At 46.4% G+C, this 20,675-nt stretch overlaps 1 protein-coding gene across 2 annotated transcripts in view; it reads left to right on the top strand.

Annotated features, from left to right (window-relative positions):
* Nucleotides 1-20,675, top strand: part of FAM171A2 (family with sequence similarity 171 member A2) — a 355,167-nt gene that overhangs the window by 170,578 nt on the left and 163,914 nt on the right. For both annotated transcript variants that reach the window (XM_069634282.1, XM_069634283.1), the window contains exon 2: nt 1,383-1,610. In XM_069634282.1, coding sequence (XP_069490383.1) covers nt 1,383-1,610 — 228 coding nt within the window. The remainder of the gene's footprint in view (nt 1-1,382; nt 1,611-20,675) is intronic.

Here is a 20,675-nt window from a genome sequence, read left to right on the forward strand (position 1 = left end):
CAGTTCCTATACTTTTATTGGAAAAAGAAACTGTTCCCGAATCATTTTGTTTTAAAATAAAAGTTGAAACTTGGGTGTCGGTCAGGGACGTCATTTGGGGGTCGCCAGGGGTCGCAGTTGCGACCCCTGAGGTCTCTCTTGCTACCCCTGTGATCTCCCTTGCTACCCCTAAAAAAACAAGATGTTTAAAATGTTCATTTGTGTAACTTTTTTTTGTAATTTAAGTTCCTGTGCTGTGGCCAGTGTCATGTGGCTCTTTATTTCTGGAGTATGACTTATAGTAGTGTACTTAGGAACAATATGTGATGTCCCTTCCTGTTTTGTCAAGGGGTGAAAGGTTGGGTTCCATCGCTTTCTGTGATGTCACTTTGAGGTGGGGGGGTCAAATTACATCACTTCCTGTGATGTCAACAGAGGTCAAAGGTCATGTGATGTCACTTCTGCTACCCCAGGCATTTTGGTGAAATGACGTCCCTGGCTTCAGTGCACTGCCCTGAACGTTCCCTTAAACAGCAAGCGCATGTCTTTGGGGGTTAATATTGTGTGTGGGAGGGGCATGGGGTTTGTAAGGAGCAGGAGCAGACCAGTAGGGAACATAGCTCCACTACTTCTTTTTCGTACCCGTCGTCGACCACTGCAGTTCAGGTTTGTACAAAATCCATCCACCACTCACATTAAATCAAGAAAAGTGGATTGGAATCTGTGTGATCTTGAACCGCTGGGTCCTCTGAAGAAGCCCAAACTGGACGCTACTATGAAGTAATAATGAACTGCTTTAAAGGCACTGGTGTCCCTCCAGCTAAACCTGGGAGTTTGGGGTGTCTCAAAAGACTGTCCAAAGACAGCCCTAAAAGCATTCTGCCTGCAAGTCCCCTTTAACTCTTTATTCTCGCTGGAAGAATTCTCTTCTCTTATTGGATGAGCCATACTCTCCTGGAGCTGATTACGGCCCATGGTCGGTCGAAACTTAATATGCTCCTTCTATTTCTATTTCTATTTCAAGGAAGGATCTTGGAGGCGCTTCTACCCAAAGGTTTCTCTGCGCTCAGATAACCGTAAAGACCAAAACATACAAGATGTGAATGGCTGATGTATTCTCATTGGATCTACTCTACTCTATTAGGTAGAGTAGAGTAGACACTTGACCTCTCATTGGATTCCCCCATGGTCCTGTAATTAGACAACCACTGCTGTGTCAGCAAAATAATCTTGAAAGGGATGACCCCAAGCCAGTCTAATACCCTTTCCACTATTTGGTCGCCTTGCTCTCTGATTGGACAGCCTCTGCATGTTTACTGAATGCCCTCTTTATTGTATGGATATTTAATTTGCTTGATAATCTCTACGCTCTACATTGACTCCACTTTCTTTTCTTTTTGCAGAAATTCTCATTAAGGTTCAGGTGTACGAAAACAGTGACCTTTCTCCGTTGGCCCAGTCCGCTGTGGAAATTTATGGAAGCCAGGCACCGTTGGCGTCGGGAGTCACAGACCATGAGGGCATGGCCATGCTGACCATTGGCTACCGCTTGGGCACGTGGATTCTTGTCACCGCAGCCAAGAGAGGCTTCGTCACAAACTCAATACCCTGGCGAGTGGACAAGCTACCATGTAAGGAACCCTGCCTCACTTGTTCTGTTTCCACCTTGTAAATGCAAGAGAGTGAAGTATGATATGATATGATGGGTTATTTATAACGCGCTTAATACCCAGAGGTTTCTAAGCACGGACCCGGGAATCTAACCTGTGTTGCTGCGTGTCGTCTTGCTTGCAAGGCGAGCACGTTGCCGCTGAGGATCCTCCCGAGACAAGTAGGGACAGACTTAGCTGCACAGCACATTGTTTGATATAATAGGAATAAATATATTCATGACAACATTTTGCAGCACATGGGAGGGAGATTCTACTACAGAAAGGCCGGGAGGATAACTCAGTGACAATGCATTTTTCTTGGAAGCAAGACAACGCAGAGTAGCACCAGTTTGAATCCCTGTCCGTGCATTTTATTTTATTAAAGGTTAATTAATTAATTAGAAAGCTGGAGAATTGGATTGCATTGGGCTACACATTATTTTAGGAAGGAGATATTTAAAAAAAAAAGTAACATTTTTTATTTAAAAATCAGGAAACACACCGAAATTGGAAGCGTTGGCATGTCTCTAGATAGAAAAAGAAAATGCAGTGGGCCTTGCGATCTCAAATGGTTGAAAAGATAGAAATAGTACAGTAACAAAGATCTTCCCCGTTTGAGGTACATCTGGTGGCCATCTTGGATAAGGGTAATTCCATTCCCTGAAATGTGGCCATACTTTCATTGTGTGAGGAACTTTGTTTGAAAGCACATATGGTACAGTTTAATTTGTTGGCCTGTCTTTTGTCTTGGTGTGAGACAGAGACTGTCGTTGGAGTGCTAAATATACGGGATAGACCATAATTGCTCATTTGCACCCCCAACATCCTGTCCAATGTTGGGGGTGCAGTAGACTTGTGTGGTCATAGAGCTAAAAGGAAGCGCATGGTGTCACCATCTGTTGGCCATACTGAATGAAAGCATTTGACAATTCATTGAAGTTCAAATTCCACATGAATTACAGCCGCACACCCAACACGCTAATTAAATCATCCAGGCAATTGCAAATATTTTAATTTTAGTGCTACAATAATTATAGCAACATGAACAAATGACAATGGCTTTACTCACTATCAAACAAAAAGCATCTGATTTCAGGAATGGTTTGAATGAAAATGTATCCACAAATATCCTTATTTCAAACTTGTGCTCTCCCAGTCCATTCAAAGATGGCCCCCGTGTGCAACACACTCGGGGTCTTGCTTTTTTCTATTCGGGTGTTTTTTATCTGTATTCATGTGTGTGGATTTGTATGCCTGCCACTAAATATCAGAAAACTAAAACCAGCTTTGAAGTAGGTGTAGCAGCGCCACTGCACTCATGACACATTCGAGAAATCGCGCAGGACAGCTGCAAAATCCCACTGACTGTTAAGGGTGGGGACCATTGTGACGTCGGACCGAGCAGACAAAACAACCATTTTAAGACGTGTTTCAGTCTATTTATACTATCGCTAAAATGTAAACTTGAATAGAACGGGTTGACGAGATAAACAAGGAAACAACAGCAAGAACATCCAGATAAAAAGGAAGCAAAACAACGTCAGGCAAAGTTGCTAATATCAAACAAAATTAGACTACAAATTCAAAATGAAGACGAAAGAAAAAGGGAAAATACAGGACAAGTTCAGGGTAGAAACTCATTAAATAAAAGGTATGTCTCTCCCGTCGAATGCAAAACTAATTGTCGCCTACGCCAGAGCTCTAGAGTTTCACTCGCCATGTGTGACTAGGCCATTCAGTCCTGTTTTTTCCTAGAATTCTGGGACTTGTAGTTTTCCTAAATTTAAAATGGGAAAGAAAACCCTACAAGAACACAGGACTGGGTGGCCTTGTCACACACACAGCAAGAGGAAACTTGAGCGATCTACCTACACCTGCGCTCAACATAATAAGATTTCACATTTTTACATGGCACTTCATGTCCAATTCCCCATGTATCTAAGGGCTGTAATAATGGGTGTTAATTTTACCCAGTAATAGTTCTCTTAGATGCAAACTAGGAAATCAGGATGGGTGGGTGTTTTTGCCACTATAGGTTCAGGTTCAAGGGGGTAGAATTGCAGGGGTTGGCAGGGGCAGGAGGGAGGGTCGGGGGATCTGAGGATGATCCATCAGGAAGCAGGAGCCTAAAGTGTAAGTCACAGGCTATTGGTTTTATAATATTTATTTTTCAGATATTTCCGGTTGTATTTTTCCATGTTCATTTTTTACACACATCTGTATTTTTCCACTGTTCTTTTTTCGGTTAAAAAGGTAAAGCCAAAACTTGTATTTTTACACATGTATTTTTGATTGAAGTATAAACAACTTCCACATTGCCAGTAACACAGCTGTAGCATTAGGTCAGTTCAGTTCTGGAAATGGAAAAGATTTACTGTGGGGAGCCCCCTCCTTGGCAGGGGAGGGATTAGGGCAGTGGGGCAGGGCCAAGGGACGTGGTCCCAGGCCAGTTCACACAATACATTATTGCCCTCATTAGGAGTATGCAGGCCTGGAAAAAGTGCAGGTATTTCTGTATGCCGGCACGTTTCCGGACCGGCATACTCCAAGTTTGCCAGTGGGGGTTGATTGACTTACCTCCAGCCAGGAGCTGGAGTTAAATCAGGCCCCTACCAGCAAAAAACAGCTGGTATTTCCAGCTATACCGGGATATCATGTGCCGGTAACGGTAGGTCCGTTTCCTGGTATCACGCCAGAATTAGCAGCGGGATACCGGGAAGCCCACAAAGACCCCCTATCCCTTCATGGAACCCAATCCTATCTATTTGCATAAAAGCAAAGAGCATTTTGGGAAAAGAAGAATGCCCACCGTTTCCAATTTGAAGCATGTATGTCATTGGGTTTCAGGGGGGGGGTCTCTCCCTCTCTCTCTCTCTCTCCCTCCCTCCCTCCCTCTCTCTCTCTCTCTCCCTCCGTCCCTCTCCCTCTCCCTCCCTCACTCCCTCTCCCTCTCCCTCTCCTTCTCCCTCCCTCTCTCTCTCTGTCTCTCTCTCTCTCTCCCTCGCTCTCCCTCTCCCCCTCCCTCTCCCTCTCCCCCTCTCTCTCTCTCTCTCTCTCTCTCTCGGGGTTTCCTGCACTTATTTATGTATTGTGCATTTGTAAAGCACTTTTCCTTCAAGAAATTGTGTTTCAAAACCCTAGCCCTGCTCCTCGAGACAGAGCAGGGATCAGGCCTATTTCTTACCCTTGGTCAGTCACCAGCAAGGTGCCCACTCTTCAGTGAGCTTGTTTCTCATTCGCTGGTTGCAGTGCCTGTCATGCCCAGCCTAGTGTGAACGTGCTATCTAGTGCCCAGCCTAGTGTGAACTGTACTATCCTCTGCGCTGGTCTTGGAAGCAAGGCCACGCTGAGCAACAGAGGTTTGAATCCCGGATCCGTGCTTAGAAACCCAACCGGGATATGGTATTGGGGCACATGATAAAAAAGCAATGTAATAAATAAATAAATAAAATAGTGGGGTGCTGTCCTCTTTTCTGCATACTGAAGCATGGCAACATAGTTACCACCCTTGCCATAGTCATGATGCCCACCCTTGCCTACATTTTTTCTCTTTTGTTCCTGCATCGTACAACTAAATTCAGACAAGAAAGCTATCTATCTCCTGCGTTTAACATGAAACATTGAACATTGGGAGCGCTACATGTAAACTGCCCGCCCCAGCCCTCCCAGGCTTGCCAAAGCGGCAGCATGTCACCAAGTCTCCGTATTTGTCAGTAGGCCGGGCAGGCATCTCCATTATATGCGGCATTGCACGCGCGGCTCTGCTTCGGCGTCAGGCTGTGCTTAAAGGGAGCACTGGCGTGGTTTGCGTCTTGAAGTGCGCACCTCCGCAATGGTGGATCGCCAGCGGCCTGGGTTGCTGGAGTAGACTCCTCGGCTTCCATGCTTCCCTGTGAAATTGCGTTAGGAGCTTGCTTGAGTGGCGGGCTACATGTGTGGACATGCTAAATCAGTGTGGCGGCATCCCATTCACTGACCCCTTTGTCCAGACACAAATGGCCACACCATTTTCGGTCCTTTCCTTCTTGCTGTCCAGCGAGGCAGTACCTGGGTGTCCCTTGAACTTGGCTGCGGTGGAGATCTGCAGGGGCGTTGCTAGGGGGGGCCAAGGGGGCTATAGCCCCTCATCTTTTGGTTATAGCCCCGGATAGAATCTCAGGAGCTACAGCCAAAAGGCTAGCTAGCCACCAGTCCCAACAGTTCTGACATCAGCTTAGCCCGGGTCTTTTCCAGACCTAGCAACTCCCCTGGAGATTGTTGGGGGTCCTGACCCACGTTTAAGCTATCCTGCTACAACATTTGGTGCTGTGGGCTTAGAAAATTCAAGATGGCGGAAAACCCACATGTGTGCCGAAATCCAGGAAAGCTGCGCAGTTTGTGCGCCCACCAAAATGGTTGCCTCACTTGCCACCCACCAGTGCGAGAATGAAAGGCCGGGTTGCCATGAGGGAAATGGGTTGTCAAAGGAGAAACAGTAGCGCCGGTTAGCTTCAAAGCGCTTTAAAATCACCATTGGACTACCCGCACAGTAGTCTGAAACCATTGGGAATGGCAATGCTGATTGCCAAATGCAACATAGAAGTGTGGGGAATTCATTTCTTAAATCCCAAAAATGAGTGCAGTACCAGTACTCACCACTATCCAAAAGCCGGCGTTTTAAAACCACTCTGTGTGTTTTTCTGAAGGCAAGCAAAATGCCTATTTCAAACCTTGCAACATGTGCAAAATATTCACTGAACACCAGCAGACATTTGGCAGAATGGAGTTTTGTGTGCCTACAAAATCTGGGAAATGAAGAGCCCAAAAACAATGCTTATAACAAAAATGCTATGGAGTCAGCAGCTTAAGCCTAACTGCAACTGGATTTAAAACCACCAAAATCGAAAATGTTAAATTAAATGAGTGACCTATGTTTGGTGTCACATGCCTTTGTAACTGTTGAAATGTCATAGTTTTGCACTTAGAATCAGCATTCTAGCTGCATGTGTAAAATTACAAGTTATTTTAAAAGCAACAAAAATTTAGCTGAAGGTCTGGCTTAAGGAACTTGATTTTGCCTAGCAACTACCCATCAGGAGTGAAACTTGAGTCACCACTGTGTTCCCAGGCCAACCTTCCTTTTGCTGCCCAGGCTAAGGATATGCCATCTATCTGATAATTGAATTTCCTGTGCTCTGCCAGAGAGTGAACAAAGCCCTCTCCACTCAGGCAAAGGTTTTTTATTACAGACGTCGTAAAAAGTGGCTTCCTCCTGGAGAAGCTGGGAGGAGCACTGCCTGTGAGAAGCAAGCTGGCTTGGCAGAAACTGGAAAGACTGGTTTCTGTACCATGTGACCTGAAAAGACACACCCCTGCAGCAAGGATATGGTTTTATAAAAAGGGGGATAATTCATAGAGCGGACATGTGAAAATTTTATAAATGATACCATAATTCTTGTGATTTTTCTGCCCACAGTTTAAGACGTGGTAGGAACCGGTGGTATGTTCAGGGGGGTTTTAGCGGAAAAGTGGATATTACTCTAAATGTGTGCATGTTAAAAATCTGAAACTTCATCAGTTAATGTCCCTACCCCCTGCACACATGTATGTAAAGTTGGGTCCATGTCGGAAATTGAAAAAGCAGTTAAAAAGTCAATTATGTACACTCTTTGAATGCAAGCTCCGAGAATGAGCAGATTTGGACATAGACATGGCTAAATTCAGCCACACCATGTATATGTAATTTTAAACAAATGTGTACCTGTGCAAATATGTTTTTAGGTCAGATATAGATTGTGTGTAAAGTTGACAGGGGTGGGTTCTCTGTATCATAAACAGACCTCATCCTGATGACACTTCATTTCATTCCCCCAATCAAGTAAGAAATGGAAGTTTGACCAATTAGAAGCTGAGAGAGAGGTAGAGTCAGTGATGCTAGAACACACCCACATTCTAAACACATAAAAGCAGACAGACAGGACAGATAGGAGATTCATTTTTCATCTGCCGCTGAAAGCTCTGCCGGAAAAATCCATACTTACCTCCATCAAACTCCAGAAAGCCAAACTAGAGACTTCAATCTATCCAGAGCAGAGAGACCCAAAGAACCGGTGCCTAGCAGAGACCAGACCCCTGTGAGCAGTTCCAGAGGCCAGGCGCTGTGAGCAGAACCCGGAAAGACCTGACCAGACTGTTGACCAGATCGTGACAAAGCCGCTTTCCGGTTCAAAATCTCTTGTGAGTACTTAGCAAAACTCAGAACACATCTCTTAGTTTAAATTCATCTAATTCAATCTATTTAACCTAAGTAGAACTGCCTCCTAGCTGTCACCTGTCATTCTAGCTGCAAAAATTTGTCACTTGTCATTTTGAAAAAGTGTGCGTTTAAAATTTACAAAACCAAAAACGACCTTTACTAAATTACTCATATCTCCGCAACCGTTTGGGCTAGAGACTTGCAATAACTTTCATTTGGAAGCTGAGATCCCAGGCTTTTCTAGGACCCCAAAACGGTAGAGATAGTCCTTGCGGTTCCTTTGTAATAGCGCTCGGCGCATCCGCGAATTTTACAGCGATTTGCAATTTCTTCACATGTAAAAACTGCTGCTGTTTGCTTTCCATTGGCCAGAAATTCGTTTAACCTGCTAACTATCCCTGCATCATTGCTAGTGTGAGCCTGGACTAATATTAACTAGATACCACTCACCCTGAACCTCTATAAGGGAATTAAAAGCAAATTTAGCATATTTCTCATTCATTGCCAGCACATATCCAAGCATTGCCTGTGTTTTCAAAACTCCTATCTGTTTTCTGTAAGCTTGCTGGGATTGAACTGAATTACAGTTGATTGCATTTCTGAGGACTGTGTGTTTTCCTTCCATTTCCTTGCATTGCATAAAGAGGGGGGGAGGGAATAGCCCGAGAAAAGTGATTACATTGTCTGGTTGAATCATATTGCGTATTTTCTGTACTGCATTCATTGAATATTGCATCCACCTGAGCTACATAAAGCATCCTCTACCACATTATACTTGTGTTCCTATTTACCAGTGTGCTACCTTATCCATTTCAGGTCAACTCATTAGTCATTATAAAGAAGTGTGCTAGTGCCAGATACTCCGTTGTTAATATTTACCATATCAGATTAAGTGTGATATTCAATTATTAATTTATTATAAAGTGTGATATATATATTTTAATTTATCAAATAAACCTTTTAACCTTGCAAAACAGAACTACTTCTTGGCTCAGTGGGGTCAGGGGGATTCCAAGAGAGGGGTGTTATACAAGGGTAGTCATCCAGGGCGCATGAACTGGACCTAAAGATATATCAATAAGGGTTTTCATTCAGTATTCTAGACTAGGCGTTAACTTGGCTGTAGTGCTGAATTGAATCCTCTTACAAAGTGGGGGCTCGAGCCGAGACGTTGGGTTAGATTTACCATTTGTGCAGATTAATACAGTGTGCTAACTGACGGGATACATATATCCGGTCGGATCACCACGCTGCATTACGCTGTGAAGCATTCCTCAAAAGGGACACTCCAAGAAAAGTTCTGTTCTGCAAAAATAAATTACTAACTTCTGTAAGTCAGGACAGAGACCAATCTCTAGAATGACGACCTTAGTAGACATGAAAATAGCCAGAGAGCACCTCTTGCATAAGCTATTTGTGAGAGGTGAATGGACCGAACAGGGCCAGGATGTGTGGTTGCAGGCCATCACACAACAGGTCACTGAAACAGGGTCAGATATATATAGAGATCAGGGTCCCTTACATGTGGCCCTGAGTGAACTATATATGGCTCCTAAAGCCAAAGAGGAACACAATAAGATCGCCAGGATAGCAGCATACCTGTACCTATATATGGGAGACATGCAGGATAGATGTGCTGAAAGCCAAAATCTGGCAAATAGGCAACAGATGGCATTACAGAAGGTCCAATCTGATCTGGACTCTTCTGAGCAGAGGCTGCAGAGGAGCCAGGAGTCAGAAAATGACAGCAGACTGTACATTACTAAAATAAAGGAGGATATGGATGTGCTGCAAAAGGAAAAGTCAGAACAGGATACCAGATTTCTGGCCTTGCAGAAGGAACACCAAGAAGGTTTGGACTCCCTACTGCAAAGCCAGAAAAAGCTGGAGCAACAGTTAGACTTTAACAGGGCATGCACGGAGCAGGTAGCCACCCTGCAAAGTCATCTAGATAGAGTGAAGGTAGAGAGCAACAAGCTGATCTTGAAAGACCTGGATACCCAGGCAGAGTTTGATGAAGAACGCCAGAAAGCTGGTGCCTTTCAAAGGCAGAGGGACGACCTGGCGGCACAAATGCAGGCTCTTAGTCAGGAAAGAGACGCCTTAGGCCAGGAAGTCTGCCATTTAAAAAGGAAAATGGAAGAAAATCACCTGGCCCACCAGGGGCTGGGTGACCTCCAAAAAGAAAACCAGAACTTGGTAGAGCACACCAGAAGGGTGGAGGATGCTCTAGCAAGAAAGGAGCAGGCCAATAGGGACACAGCTCAGGAGGTAACCCTCCTGCAGCAAAGACTGGCCCAGTTCTCCAGGACCAACCAGGAAGCACAGAGGGAAAATGAGGCCCTCTGTCAACACAATGATAGGCTCCAACAGCAGGTAGCGATGCGGGAGAAACTGATAGAGTCGAGTAAGGCCTTAACAGAGGAACTGAAAGCACAAATGCAGGCTCTTGCATTGCAACAGGGAGCAGGGGCGGATAGAGATGAGGTCCGCTGGGAAAGAGAGACTCCTGACCATAACCGCAGGAGCCCTAACACCAGGGGCCTTCATCTTCCCCAGTCCCTGGACTCTACCACCCCCGTGTCCCCTGGCGCACATGAGCACAGGGCCACAGGGATGGCAGATTACTATCCAGCTAAGAGTATGGGGCTCATAGGCCAGTACCATCCAGGAATGGAGGGGTGGGCATCCGGGTATGGGCACCCAAGTACAATACAGTTCAGTGGGGAACCCCAGGAGAGTAGGCCCATTAAGGGCATCCTGAAAACCTCTGCCCAGTTAGGTCAGTGGAGGGGGTACCCATCAAATCCTGACAGCAAGGAGGAATCTGAAGACTCCTCTGAACTGCGCAGGACACAGGAGACCAGGTCCCCACATTCTGCCAGCCATTCCCAGGCTCGCAGAATCCGGGAAAACCTGGAAGAACAGACGGGAACCTCTGGGAGCAGTGCCTCTGAGTCCGACGAAGAATGGACAAGGGTTACCCGAACCAAAAAGGCCAATAAGGCAAAAAGGGCCTTGCTCAAGGACCCCTTAAAGCAGATTAAGGCGATCAGGAGCGTCATCACGCCTTACCATAAGAACGCTAAGTATTCTGTTTGGGAGCACTTAGAGTTGTTTGAACAAATGATGGAGACTTTCCATTTGAAGGACAGCCAAAGCTGCATTCAATATGTAAAGTGGACCTTCTCCCCGGAATACTCCAGTTTCTTTGCGGGGCTGGAGGACCAAAATCATTTAAGATGGTCCACCTATAAGGCGGCCATCCTGAAACATTTTTCTGTTCACAGAAATCCTCAAGAGGCTCGCAAGGCAGCCTACAATTTGCAATGTGGGGAGGATCAGGCCCCACAAGAATTTGTGCAGGAGTTAAAGCGGGCTTTTGCACAGACCACAAGAAGGGTGCGCACGGATAGCCGTGAATTTATAAACACGTTTTTCCATGCCTTGCCCAAATATATCATGACCCAGCTCGTGAGGGATTTTCACGAGAAAAGATCTTTAGACTGGGTCATTGAACAGGCTACCCGCATCTATGAGGTGCAGAAGCCCATAGAAAATAAAAGCAATGCCCAGAAAAACCCCAAAGCCAACAGCACCCCTGCTGCTGCCAAGGTGGCAGAGGTAAAGGTCACCCCCGTTTTGGATTTGGAGATGGGGGGGCCTAAAAACCTACCTGCACCTAATAATGCTAGGCCCAGAAGGTCCTCGGGCCAGTCGCAGACAGGGAGCCAGGGAGGCAGCCCCACAAATGGGGTCCCTCGCTCTCCTGACTATGTAAGTCCTCGCTACAAAGGTAATCGACCCATCCTGGGTTATGTGTGGACTCCTCCAGCCCAAGGGGGGGGATCCAGACAAGCACCTAACCCAGGGAACTTCCCTCCAAACTTCCCACAGGAGGGCAGAAATTTACCAAACCCTGGGCAGAACTTTTTCCCCAGATATCCTCCCGACTTTCAGCCCCAAAACCATCCATCCTTCTTTCCCCAATTCCCTGAGCCCAGACCACTGAATCCGGGAGAGGGGAGGCCAAGGGTGGAGGGGTACCCAAATCTTCCCAACCCGGGGTATTACCAGAGGAGGGACAGCTACCCTTCCCGGGATCAGCCCAGGGGAGAAAACAGGGCCCCGTATCAGCCTGAGCGGGTTTCCCAGTTAGAGCGCCAGGTTCAAAACATGGCGCGGGACCTGGGTCACATACTGAGGGCTCAGCAGAACCCTCAGATGGGCGTGCCGGCGCAGAACGCACCCAACTCTGGACCTGGTGCTCCAGAACAATGACGGGGGCAGCACCCCGATAACTCACCGGTTCCCAGGGAGGAGGCACAAAGGGAAGGGGGGTGTAAAGCCTTGGAGGAAGCTTCCTTCCTCACTTGTAAACAGCCCCTGGAAACCCAGGAACCGGAAACAAAATCTCTTGCCCCTGAAAGTCTGCCTCCTAAGGAGCAGAGGGGGGGTAGGAGAAACAAAAGACCCAAACAGACTCAGTTTGAGGAGGAGGTACAGATCTTCCAATTTGAGGGAGAGGGATCCTCAGAGGATCCTGGGAAAAGGATCTTCTCCTTCAGAGAGGGGGGAACTCCTCCCAAAGAAAAATGGGTCCCTAGGGATGCAAATCCAGACTGGGGAGATGTGGAGACTGAGCTACCGCCGCCCACCATCTCATCCCAGAACCAACAGCAAGAAAATCCCCTGGTTCAAACCCATCCTGGCGACTGCCTCCAAAAAAAGGGGGGGCGGCCCAGAAACGGAGCCAGGGGAACCCACAATGGCTCTGATCTCCAGTTGCCAACTCTTTCTTTCAGATTCCCAAGGCTCTCCACAGAATTCTGCCCAAAATTCTTCTCTCGCGATGTCCAAAACCAGAAAATTTGCCCACCAGTTGTCCAAAAATGTACATTATCTGTGCCCCCTTGAGGAGAAGGAGGGAAGATATTATGCCCCGGTACAAGTACAGGGACAGGGTACAATTTTGGCACTGGTGGACACTGGATCTCAAGCTACCCTTCTGTCCAGAAGGGCCTTTGATGAACTGAATGCAGGAAGGGGAGAGAATTACCAAATTCCTCTCACCTCACTTCCTGGACAACTACAGAACTTTGACGGGAAGGAAATTCCCGTTGAGGGGACTGCAGACTTGGACATTAAAATTGGGCGACACAAGTTGAAACACCCGGTCATAGTTGTGACCCCAGAGGGCACCCCTTGTTTACTAGGGAATGACCTCCTGAGAAGGTTGTCACCCCTAATAGATTGCGTAAACAAGGTCCTCTGGACCCAGACTAGCCGACCAATAAAATTAAAACAGAGTGTCAACCATGTTAGTTTAAACGGCACATGCCACATGGTTGAACAAAAATCTGACCAAGTAGAATTTCACTTCCAGAATAGCCAAATTCCAGACGTGACAGTAATAGCAGTAGGACAACAGACTGGTGATGGGGGGTCCTCTCTATTTCTGAAAATCAACCTTCCTTCCAGTCTAAAGTGGTACTCCACGCTGGAAGGAAACACTCTGAGATTCTATACCAATCCACAATCTGAAACTCCCACTCCTATCGTCCAGAAAGATGTGAAATCAGCTCAAAGCCTGGCTGCTATTCAGCAAATTTGAGAGCAGTTGTTCATCCCTGTTCAGTTAAATGATGGGAAGGACTCTGTTCTCGCTCGAGTGTGTGTGAACAACGGTAAGAGCTTCATCAGCGAAGCCATGTTTCGCCAACTCCCAAAAGATCCAGCCATTCCCACCTTCAAACTGATAGACAAATGGGAAATGGACCTGGAAGCACCTAATTCCAAACATCTCCTGCCAAGCAGGTGTATGCTCAAAATCTCCATTGGCAACAAGAGCATAGTCCACAATTGTTGGGTCGTGCGAGACGTCCCTGCCGCCTTTTACTTAGGCAGTGACATTCTCAATCGCTTTGCCATTAGTTTGGACCTAATAAACTTCAAAGCTTGGTCCCGATTAGCGGATAATCCCATGGGCTTTGATGATCCAGAAAAAGCATTTAGGTCAGCTCAATTGCTACCTTATGCAGTTGAAATTCAGGTTAAAGAGGAAGTCACCATCCCAGAAAGGACCCGACAATTCTCCCTGGAAGTGAAAGTTAAAAGGGGACAAGAGTTGAAAAACCCTGATGCTTACATACATCTAAATGCTTCTCTCCAACAGCAAGGGTTGGGGGTAAACCCAACTCCATTAGTCAACATAGAACATGACACCATTCCAATAGAGGTGGATAACAGCGACTTAAAGAGTATTACTCTAGCCGCAGGCACCATTATTGGAATGGCGGTTGATGACCGACATTTCTCCATTGATCTTGTAAATGAACTGTTAGGACCAATCCCCAAGGACTGTTTTGACAGTGACAGTGAGGACCATACAACACCAGACAGGATTTTTACCCGGCATGGGGGGAACTTCCTGGTGTACACTTCCTGCCCCTATGGTAAGGAAGATGTGACGTGTGACTTCAGGAGGGATGAGGTGATTTTCCAGGTACATGAGGGCTGCCTTGCCCACCTGAAGCCTCCGGTCCAAATCAGCACTCTGACCAGGGACTTCTCCACCCAGCTGGAGGAGGCCGCGGAGATAGCCCAACCAGAAGTCTTTCCAGGCTTCAGGCAGATGGTGGAAGAGAGAGTCAACCTAGCTGATGCCTGTGTGACTCTGGAACAAAAGCAAAAGTTGAAACAAGTTTTCTTGGATTTCCAAGATCTCTTTGCGGTAGACTCATATGACTGTGGCCGCACTGACATCCACACAACAACAATCCCCACGGACCCTGGCATGACTCCTGTATTTGTGAAGCAATATCGTTTGCCTCTCGCATCAATGGAGTCCCTTACTGAAATAATTAAGAACCTTGAGTCCCGGGGAATAATCCGTCCAGTCCACAGCACCTTCAATAATCCGGTGCTGGGAATATTGAAGCCAAACGGCCAGTGGAGACTCTGCGCTGACCTCAGGGAGCTCAACAAACGGGTCCACACTTCCCGATGGCCTCTTCCCTACATTGACCAAGGGCTGGCCCAGATTCAGGGGTCACAGGTATTCACTACAATAGACCTGACCAATGGATACTGGACCGTGCCTGTCAGTAGGGAGGACCAATACAAGCTGGCTTTTACCTTTGGGGGCCAGCAGTACACATGGACCCGGACTCCCTTCGGATACCTTAACTCCGGTAATGAGTTCAATATTTTCCTACATAAGGCCATGCCCGACCTGGGTACGAGGGGTAACCTGGCTTATGTAGATGATGTCCTCATCAAAAGCTCAACTGTTGAGGGACACATAGCGGAGATCCGTTATGTTCTGACCCAGTTGAGGGCCGCCGGAGCAAAACTTTCCTTTCAGAAAGCACAGTGGTGTAGAACCCGTGTTAATTTCTTGGGGCATGAGATTACTCCTCAGGGTCTCTGTCCCCAGGAAAAGAAAGTGGAAGCACTTCAGAAACTGAAAGACCCCACAACTCTGCGGGAACTAAGGAGCCTCCTTGGACTGACTAATTACAGCAGAAAGTTCATTGAGGGCTACGCGGAGATCACCAGACCCCTGATTCATCTCCTGAAGGGGGGGGTCAAGTGGGAATGGGGTCCAGAACAAGCCGAGGCAGTAAAACAACTCAAAAGAAGCCTCTCACAAGCGCCTTGCCTAGCTTACCCTGTCAGAAACAAGGAGTTCTTCCTGGAGACGGGGTTCTCTAATACGTGCTTGACGGCAGTATTATATCAAAAGCATGACAAGGTCAATAAAGTAGTCTCCTATGCGAGCAAAACTTTATCCTCTGTGGAGGAAAAATTCAACGATTGTGAGAAGGCACTCCTGGCAACGGTGTGGGCATTGAAGAATTACCGCCCGTTTATCCAGGGGGAACACATCATAGTGGAGACTCCACACCAGCCTCTGCAATATCTCCAAAGTGACAGAATCCGGGCCGGAAATGTGAGTAATTCCCGAATTACTTCCTGGATTCTGTCAATGCAAGGCTTTCCTGTGGAGGTCAGATATGGCCAAAACAAGAAGAGTCCCCTCGCGCAAGGTCTGGCTGACTTGCATGATTGTGCCAGAGAAAACTGTCTCGAGGACGAAAGTCTAAAAATCAAGGACAACATGGAGGCATACCTTAATTCCCCACACAAAGTCTTTGAAGAAGACAAGTGTGAGGGAATGCCCACTGTGTATGTGGATGGATGCTCTTACCATGTTGACAACAACGGGGAGAAAGAACTGGTGGCCGGCGTAGGGAATGCATGGGTGAATGAGTCCCCAGAACCCTCCGCTGGATACAAAATTGGTCCCCGAAGTAGTCAGGTGGCAGAATTGATGGCTGTGCATCAGGCCATCCGCTCTGCTGTCCAGCATCACCTCCACGAACTGGTCATAATCACAGATTCGGATTATGTACGGAACGGGTTCGTGGAGCACCTGGTTAATTGGAAAACCAGAGGCATGTTATGTGCTAACAACAAACCCTTGAAACATGGGAAGTTGATCCAAAACATTGATGATCTGGTCACCTCGAATGAGATGACCATCTATTGGAAAAAGATCAAGGGTCATTCCAAAGTAGAGGGACCAGACAAAACTGGAAATGACTTAGCTGATCAGCTGGCCAAAACCGGGGCCATCCAAGGGGATCTAATTGAGATTGAGTCCCTGTTGGGGGAAATCCAGGTCACCGCTATCACTAGGTCCCAGACAAATGCTCACAACGACCTCTCAATTGCACAATGGAGTAAGGAGACCCCTGATGCTGATTTGATTACTGCTCAGAAGGGGGATCCAATAATTGGTAAATTTTACCAGCACCTTGAGGACCCTGAGAACTTTCCCCTGACGGATACCGATTACATTGGGAAAGAGGACCTAAGAGTGTTGATGAAATGTCCAAAAATGTTCCGAATCCAAGACGGTTTGCTGGTAAGGAACTCCAAAGCTGGCCACGATCAGTGGGTGGTTCCTACCTCATTCCGAAGCCTGATGTTAAGTCACGCCCATGATGCGGCCACCGCCGGTCATAGGGGGTTTCACACAACATTGGAAATCTTAAGAGAGGTTGCATACTGGCCACACATGGGCCAGGACCTCAACCAATATTTGAAGGGTTGTCTTGTGTGTGCACAATTTCAGCCATCATCCCTCACGCACCGGGCGCCTTTACAAAAGAGGGGAATGACACTGCCATGGTCAGATTTACAAATCGACTTTGTAGGCCCTGTGATTCGCTCGGCTAGGGGGAATAAGTACATGTTGACTGTGACATGCTTGTTTACCAAGTGGGTGGAATGTCTCCCAGCCCCAAACTGCAAGGCAGAAACTGCAGCTGCCTTGATGATTAACCACATCTTTTCCCGTTTTGGTCTACCTCAAAGGATTGAGTCGGACAGAGGTAGCCACTTCACCAGTGAAGTAATGACAAAGATGTGGGAGATACTGGGGGTCAAGAGAAAGCTGCATATTGCTTATAGACCAGCTTCTTCTGGGGCAGTAGAGAGATATAACCGGACAATTGTGAGCATATTAAAAAAGTTTGTGGCAGATTCTGGGCCAAGTTGGGATATCCGATTACCTCTGGTCCTAATGGCCATCAGATCTACCCCTTCATCTGCAACCAAAATGTCACCATTTGAGTTGATGACTGGGCGCAAGATGGTGCTTCCCCAGCATTTGCTCTACAGGACCCAAGAGCAGACACTGATAAATGCCTCCACTACTCATGAGTATGTAGAGAATTTAAGGAAACACCTCCAACATGCTTTTGCTTATGCTCAGCGGAATCTAGAAAGATCGGCTGATAGCATGAAGACCCATTATGACCTGAAAACTTCCAGGAAGGAATATCAGGTGGGAGACCGGGTCTATCTATACAACTTCCAAAGGAACCAGGCCAAGCAGCGCAAATTTTTGCCTACATGGAAGGGACCCCTTGAGATCGTCGATAAGATCTCCCCTGTGGCCTACAAGATCCGCATCCCCAAAGGCGGTTCGGTAGAGGGGGAAGACAAGTGGGTCCACATAAACCAGTTGAAATGTTGCCATCCCAGGCACACTCTGCAACAACTGGAGGAATCCTCTGGAATCCTAGCGGGTACTGTATCAGACTAATTCAGTTCCAACCATAAAACATACCACATCTAGTCTCGAAATTATTGTGAGTGCATGAAACTGTCTCTTAGTTATATATTTGTTTTTTCAAAATAAGAATGTAATGTTTCGTTATGATAAAATGCATATGCTGCCCCACTATCTCAACAGTGGTGGAAAAAATCGCCTATGAGTAGATATTGCCGCTTTTGCTTTATCATCCTAGGAGAGATGAAACCATGAAGGATGACCAAGAAGGACGATCCGGAGACCGGGAACGGAGATCCAATGGGCCCAGTGGACCGCCCAATATTCACATCAGGACCGGCGAGGAGAACCCATCGATCAGTACCGGATGGAGAAGAAGATGCTGAACTGTGCCATCTACAGAAGAGGAAGAAGATTATGCGGACAGACCTGTGCATGGGTCAAAACCCTTGTGCACGCGACTCCCCATCGTCTCAAAGTCAAGGGGCAGTCACGTGGGGGGGACTTGTTGGGGGTCCTGACCCACGTTTAAGCTATCCTGCTACAACATTTGGTGCTGTGGGCTTAGAAAATTCAAGATGGCGGAAAACCCACATGTGTGCCGAAATCCAGGAAAGCTGCGCAGTTTGTGCGCCCACCAAAATGGTTGCCTCACTTGCCACCCACCAGTGCGAGAATGAAAGGCCGGGTTGCCATGAGGGAAATGGGTTGTCAAAGGAGAAACAGTAGCGCCGGTTAGCTTCAAAGCGCTTTAAAATCACCATTGGACTACCCGCACAGTAGTCTGAAACCATTGGGAATGGCAATGCTGATTGCCAAATGCAACATAGAAGTGTGGGGAATTCATTTCTTAAATCCCAAAAATGAGTGCAGTACCAGTACTCACCACTATCCAAAAGCCGGCGTTTTAAAACCACTCTGTGTGTTTTTCTGAAGGCAAGCAAAATGCCTATTTCAAACCTTGCAACATGTGCAAAATATTCACTGAACACCAGCAGACATTTGGCAGAATGGAGTTTTGTGTGCCTACAAAATCTGGGAAATGAAGAGCCCAAAAACAATGCTTATAACAAAAATGCTATGGAGTCAGCAGCTTAAGCCTAACTGCAACTGGATTTAAAACCACCAAAATCGAAAATGTTAAATTAAATGAGTGACCTATGTTTGGTGTCACATGCCTTTGTAACTGTTGAAATGTCATAGTTTTGCACTTAGAATCAGCATTCTAGCTGCATGTGTAAAATTACAAGTTATTTTAAAAGCAACAAAAAGTTAGCTGAAGGTCTGGCTTAAGGAACTTGATTTTGCCTAGCAACTACCCATCAGGAGTGAAACTTGAGTCACCACTGTGTTCCCAGGCCAACCTTCCTTTTGCTGCCCAGGCTAAGGATATGCCATCTATCTGATAATTGAATTTCCTGTGCTCTGCCAGAGAGTGAACAAAGCCCTCTCCACTCAGGCAAAGGTTTTTTATTACAGACGTCGTAAAAAGTGGCTTCCTCCTGGAGAAGCTGGGAGGAGCACTGCCTGTGAGAAGCAAGCTGGCTTGGCAGAAACTGGAAAGACTGGTTTCTGTACCATGTGACCTGAAAAGACACACCCCTGCAGCAAGGATATGGTTTTATAAAAAGGGGGATAATTCATAGAGCGGACATGTGAAAATTTTATAAATGATACCATAATTCTTGTGATTTTTCTGCCCACAGTTTAAGACGTGGTAGGAACCGGTGGTATGTTCAGGGGGGTTTTAGCGGAAAAGTGGATATTACTCTAAATGTGTGCATGTTAAAAATCTGAAACTTCATCAGTTAATGTCCCTACCCCCTGCACACATGTATGTAAAGTTGGGTCCATGTCGGAAATTGAAAAAGCAGTTAAAAAGTCAATTATGTACACTCTTTGAATGCAAGCTCCGAGAATGAGCAGATTTGGACATAGACATGGCTAAATTCAGCCACACCATGTATATGTAATTTTAAACAAATGTGTACCTGTGCAAATATGTTTTTAGGTCAGATATAGATTGTGTGTAAAGTTGACAGGGGTGGGTTCTCTGTATCATAAACAGACCTCATCCTGATGACACTTCATTTCATTCCCCCAATCAAGTAAGAAATGGAAGTTTGACCAATTAGAAGCTGAGAGAGAGGTAGGGTCAGTGATGCTAGAACACACCCACATTCTAAACACATAAAAGCAGACAGACAGGACAGATAGGAGATTCATTTTTCATCTGCCGCTGAAAGCTCTGCCGGAAAAATCCATACTTACCTCCATCAAACTCCAGAAAGCCAAACTAGAGACTTCAATCTATCCAGAGCAGAGAGACCCAAAGAACCGGTGCCTAGCAGAGACCAGACCCCTGTGAGCAGTTCCAGAGGCCAGGCGCTGTGAGCAGAACCCGGAAAGACCTGACCAGACTGTTGACCAGATCGTGACAAAGCCGCTTTCCGGTTCAAAATCTCTTGTGAGTACTTAGCAAAACTCAGAACACATCTCTTAGTTTAAATTCATCTAATTCAATCTATTTAACCTAAGTAGAACTGCCTCCTAGCTGTCACCTGTCATTCTAGCTGCAAAAATTTGTCACTTGTCATTTTGAAAAAGTGTGCGTTTAAAATTTACAAAACCAAAAACGACCTTTACTAAATTACTCATATCTCCGCAACCGTTTGGGCTAGAGACTTGCAATAACTTTCATTTGGAAGCTGAGATCCCAGGCTTT

The sequence above is a fragment of the Ambystoma mexicanum genome, chromosome 13 (genome assembly GCF_040938575.1).
Source record: "Ambystoma mexicanum isolate Mex_15411 chromosome 13, UKY_AmexF1_1, whole genome shotgun sequence".
NCBI classification, from domain to species: Eukaryota; Metazoa; Chordata; class Amphibia; order Caudata; family Ambystomatidae; genus Ambystoma; species Ambystoma mexicanum.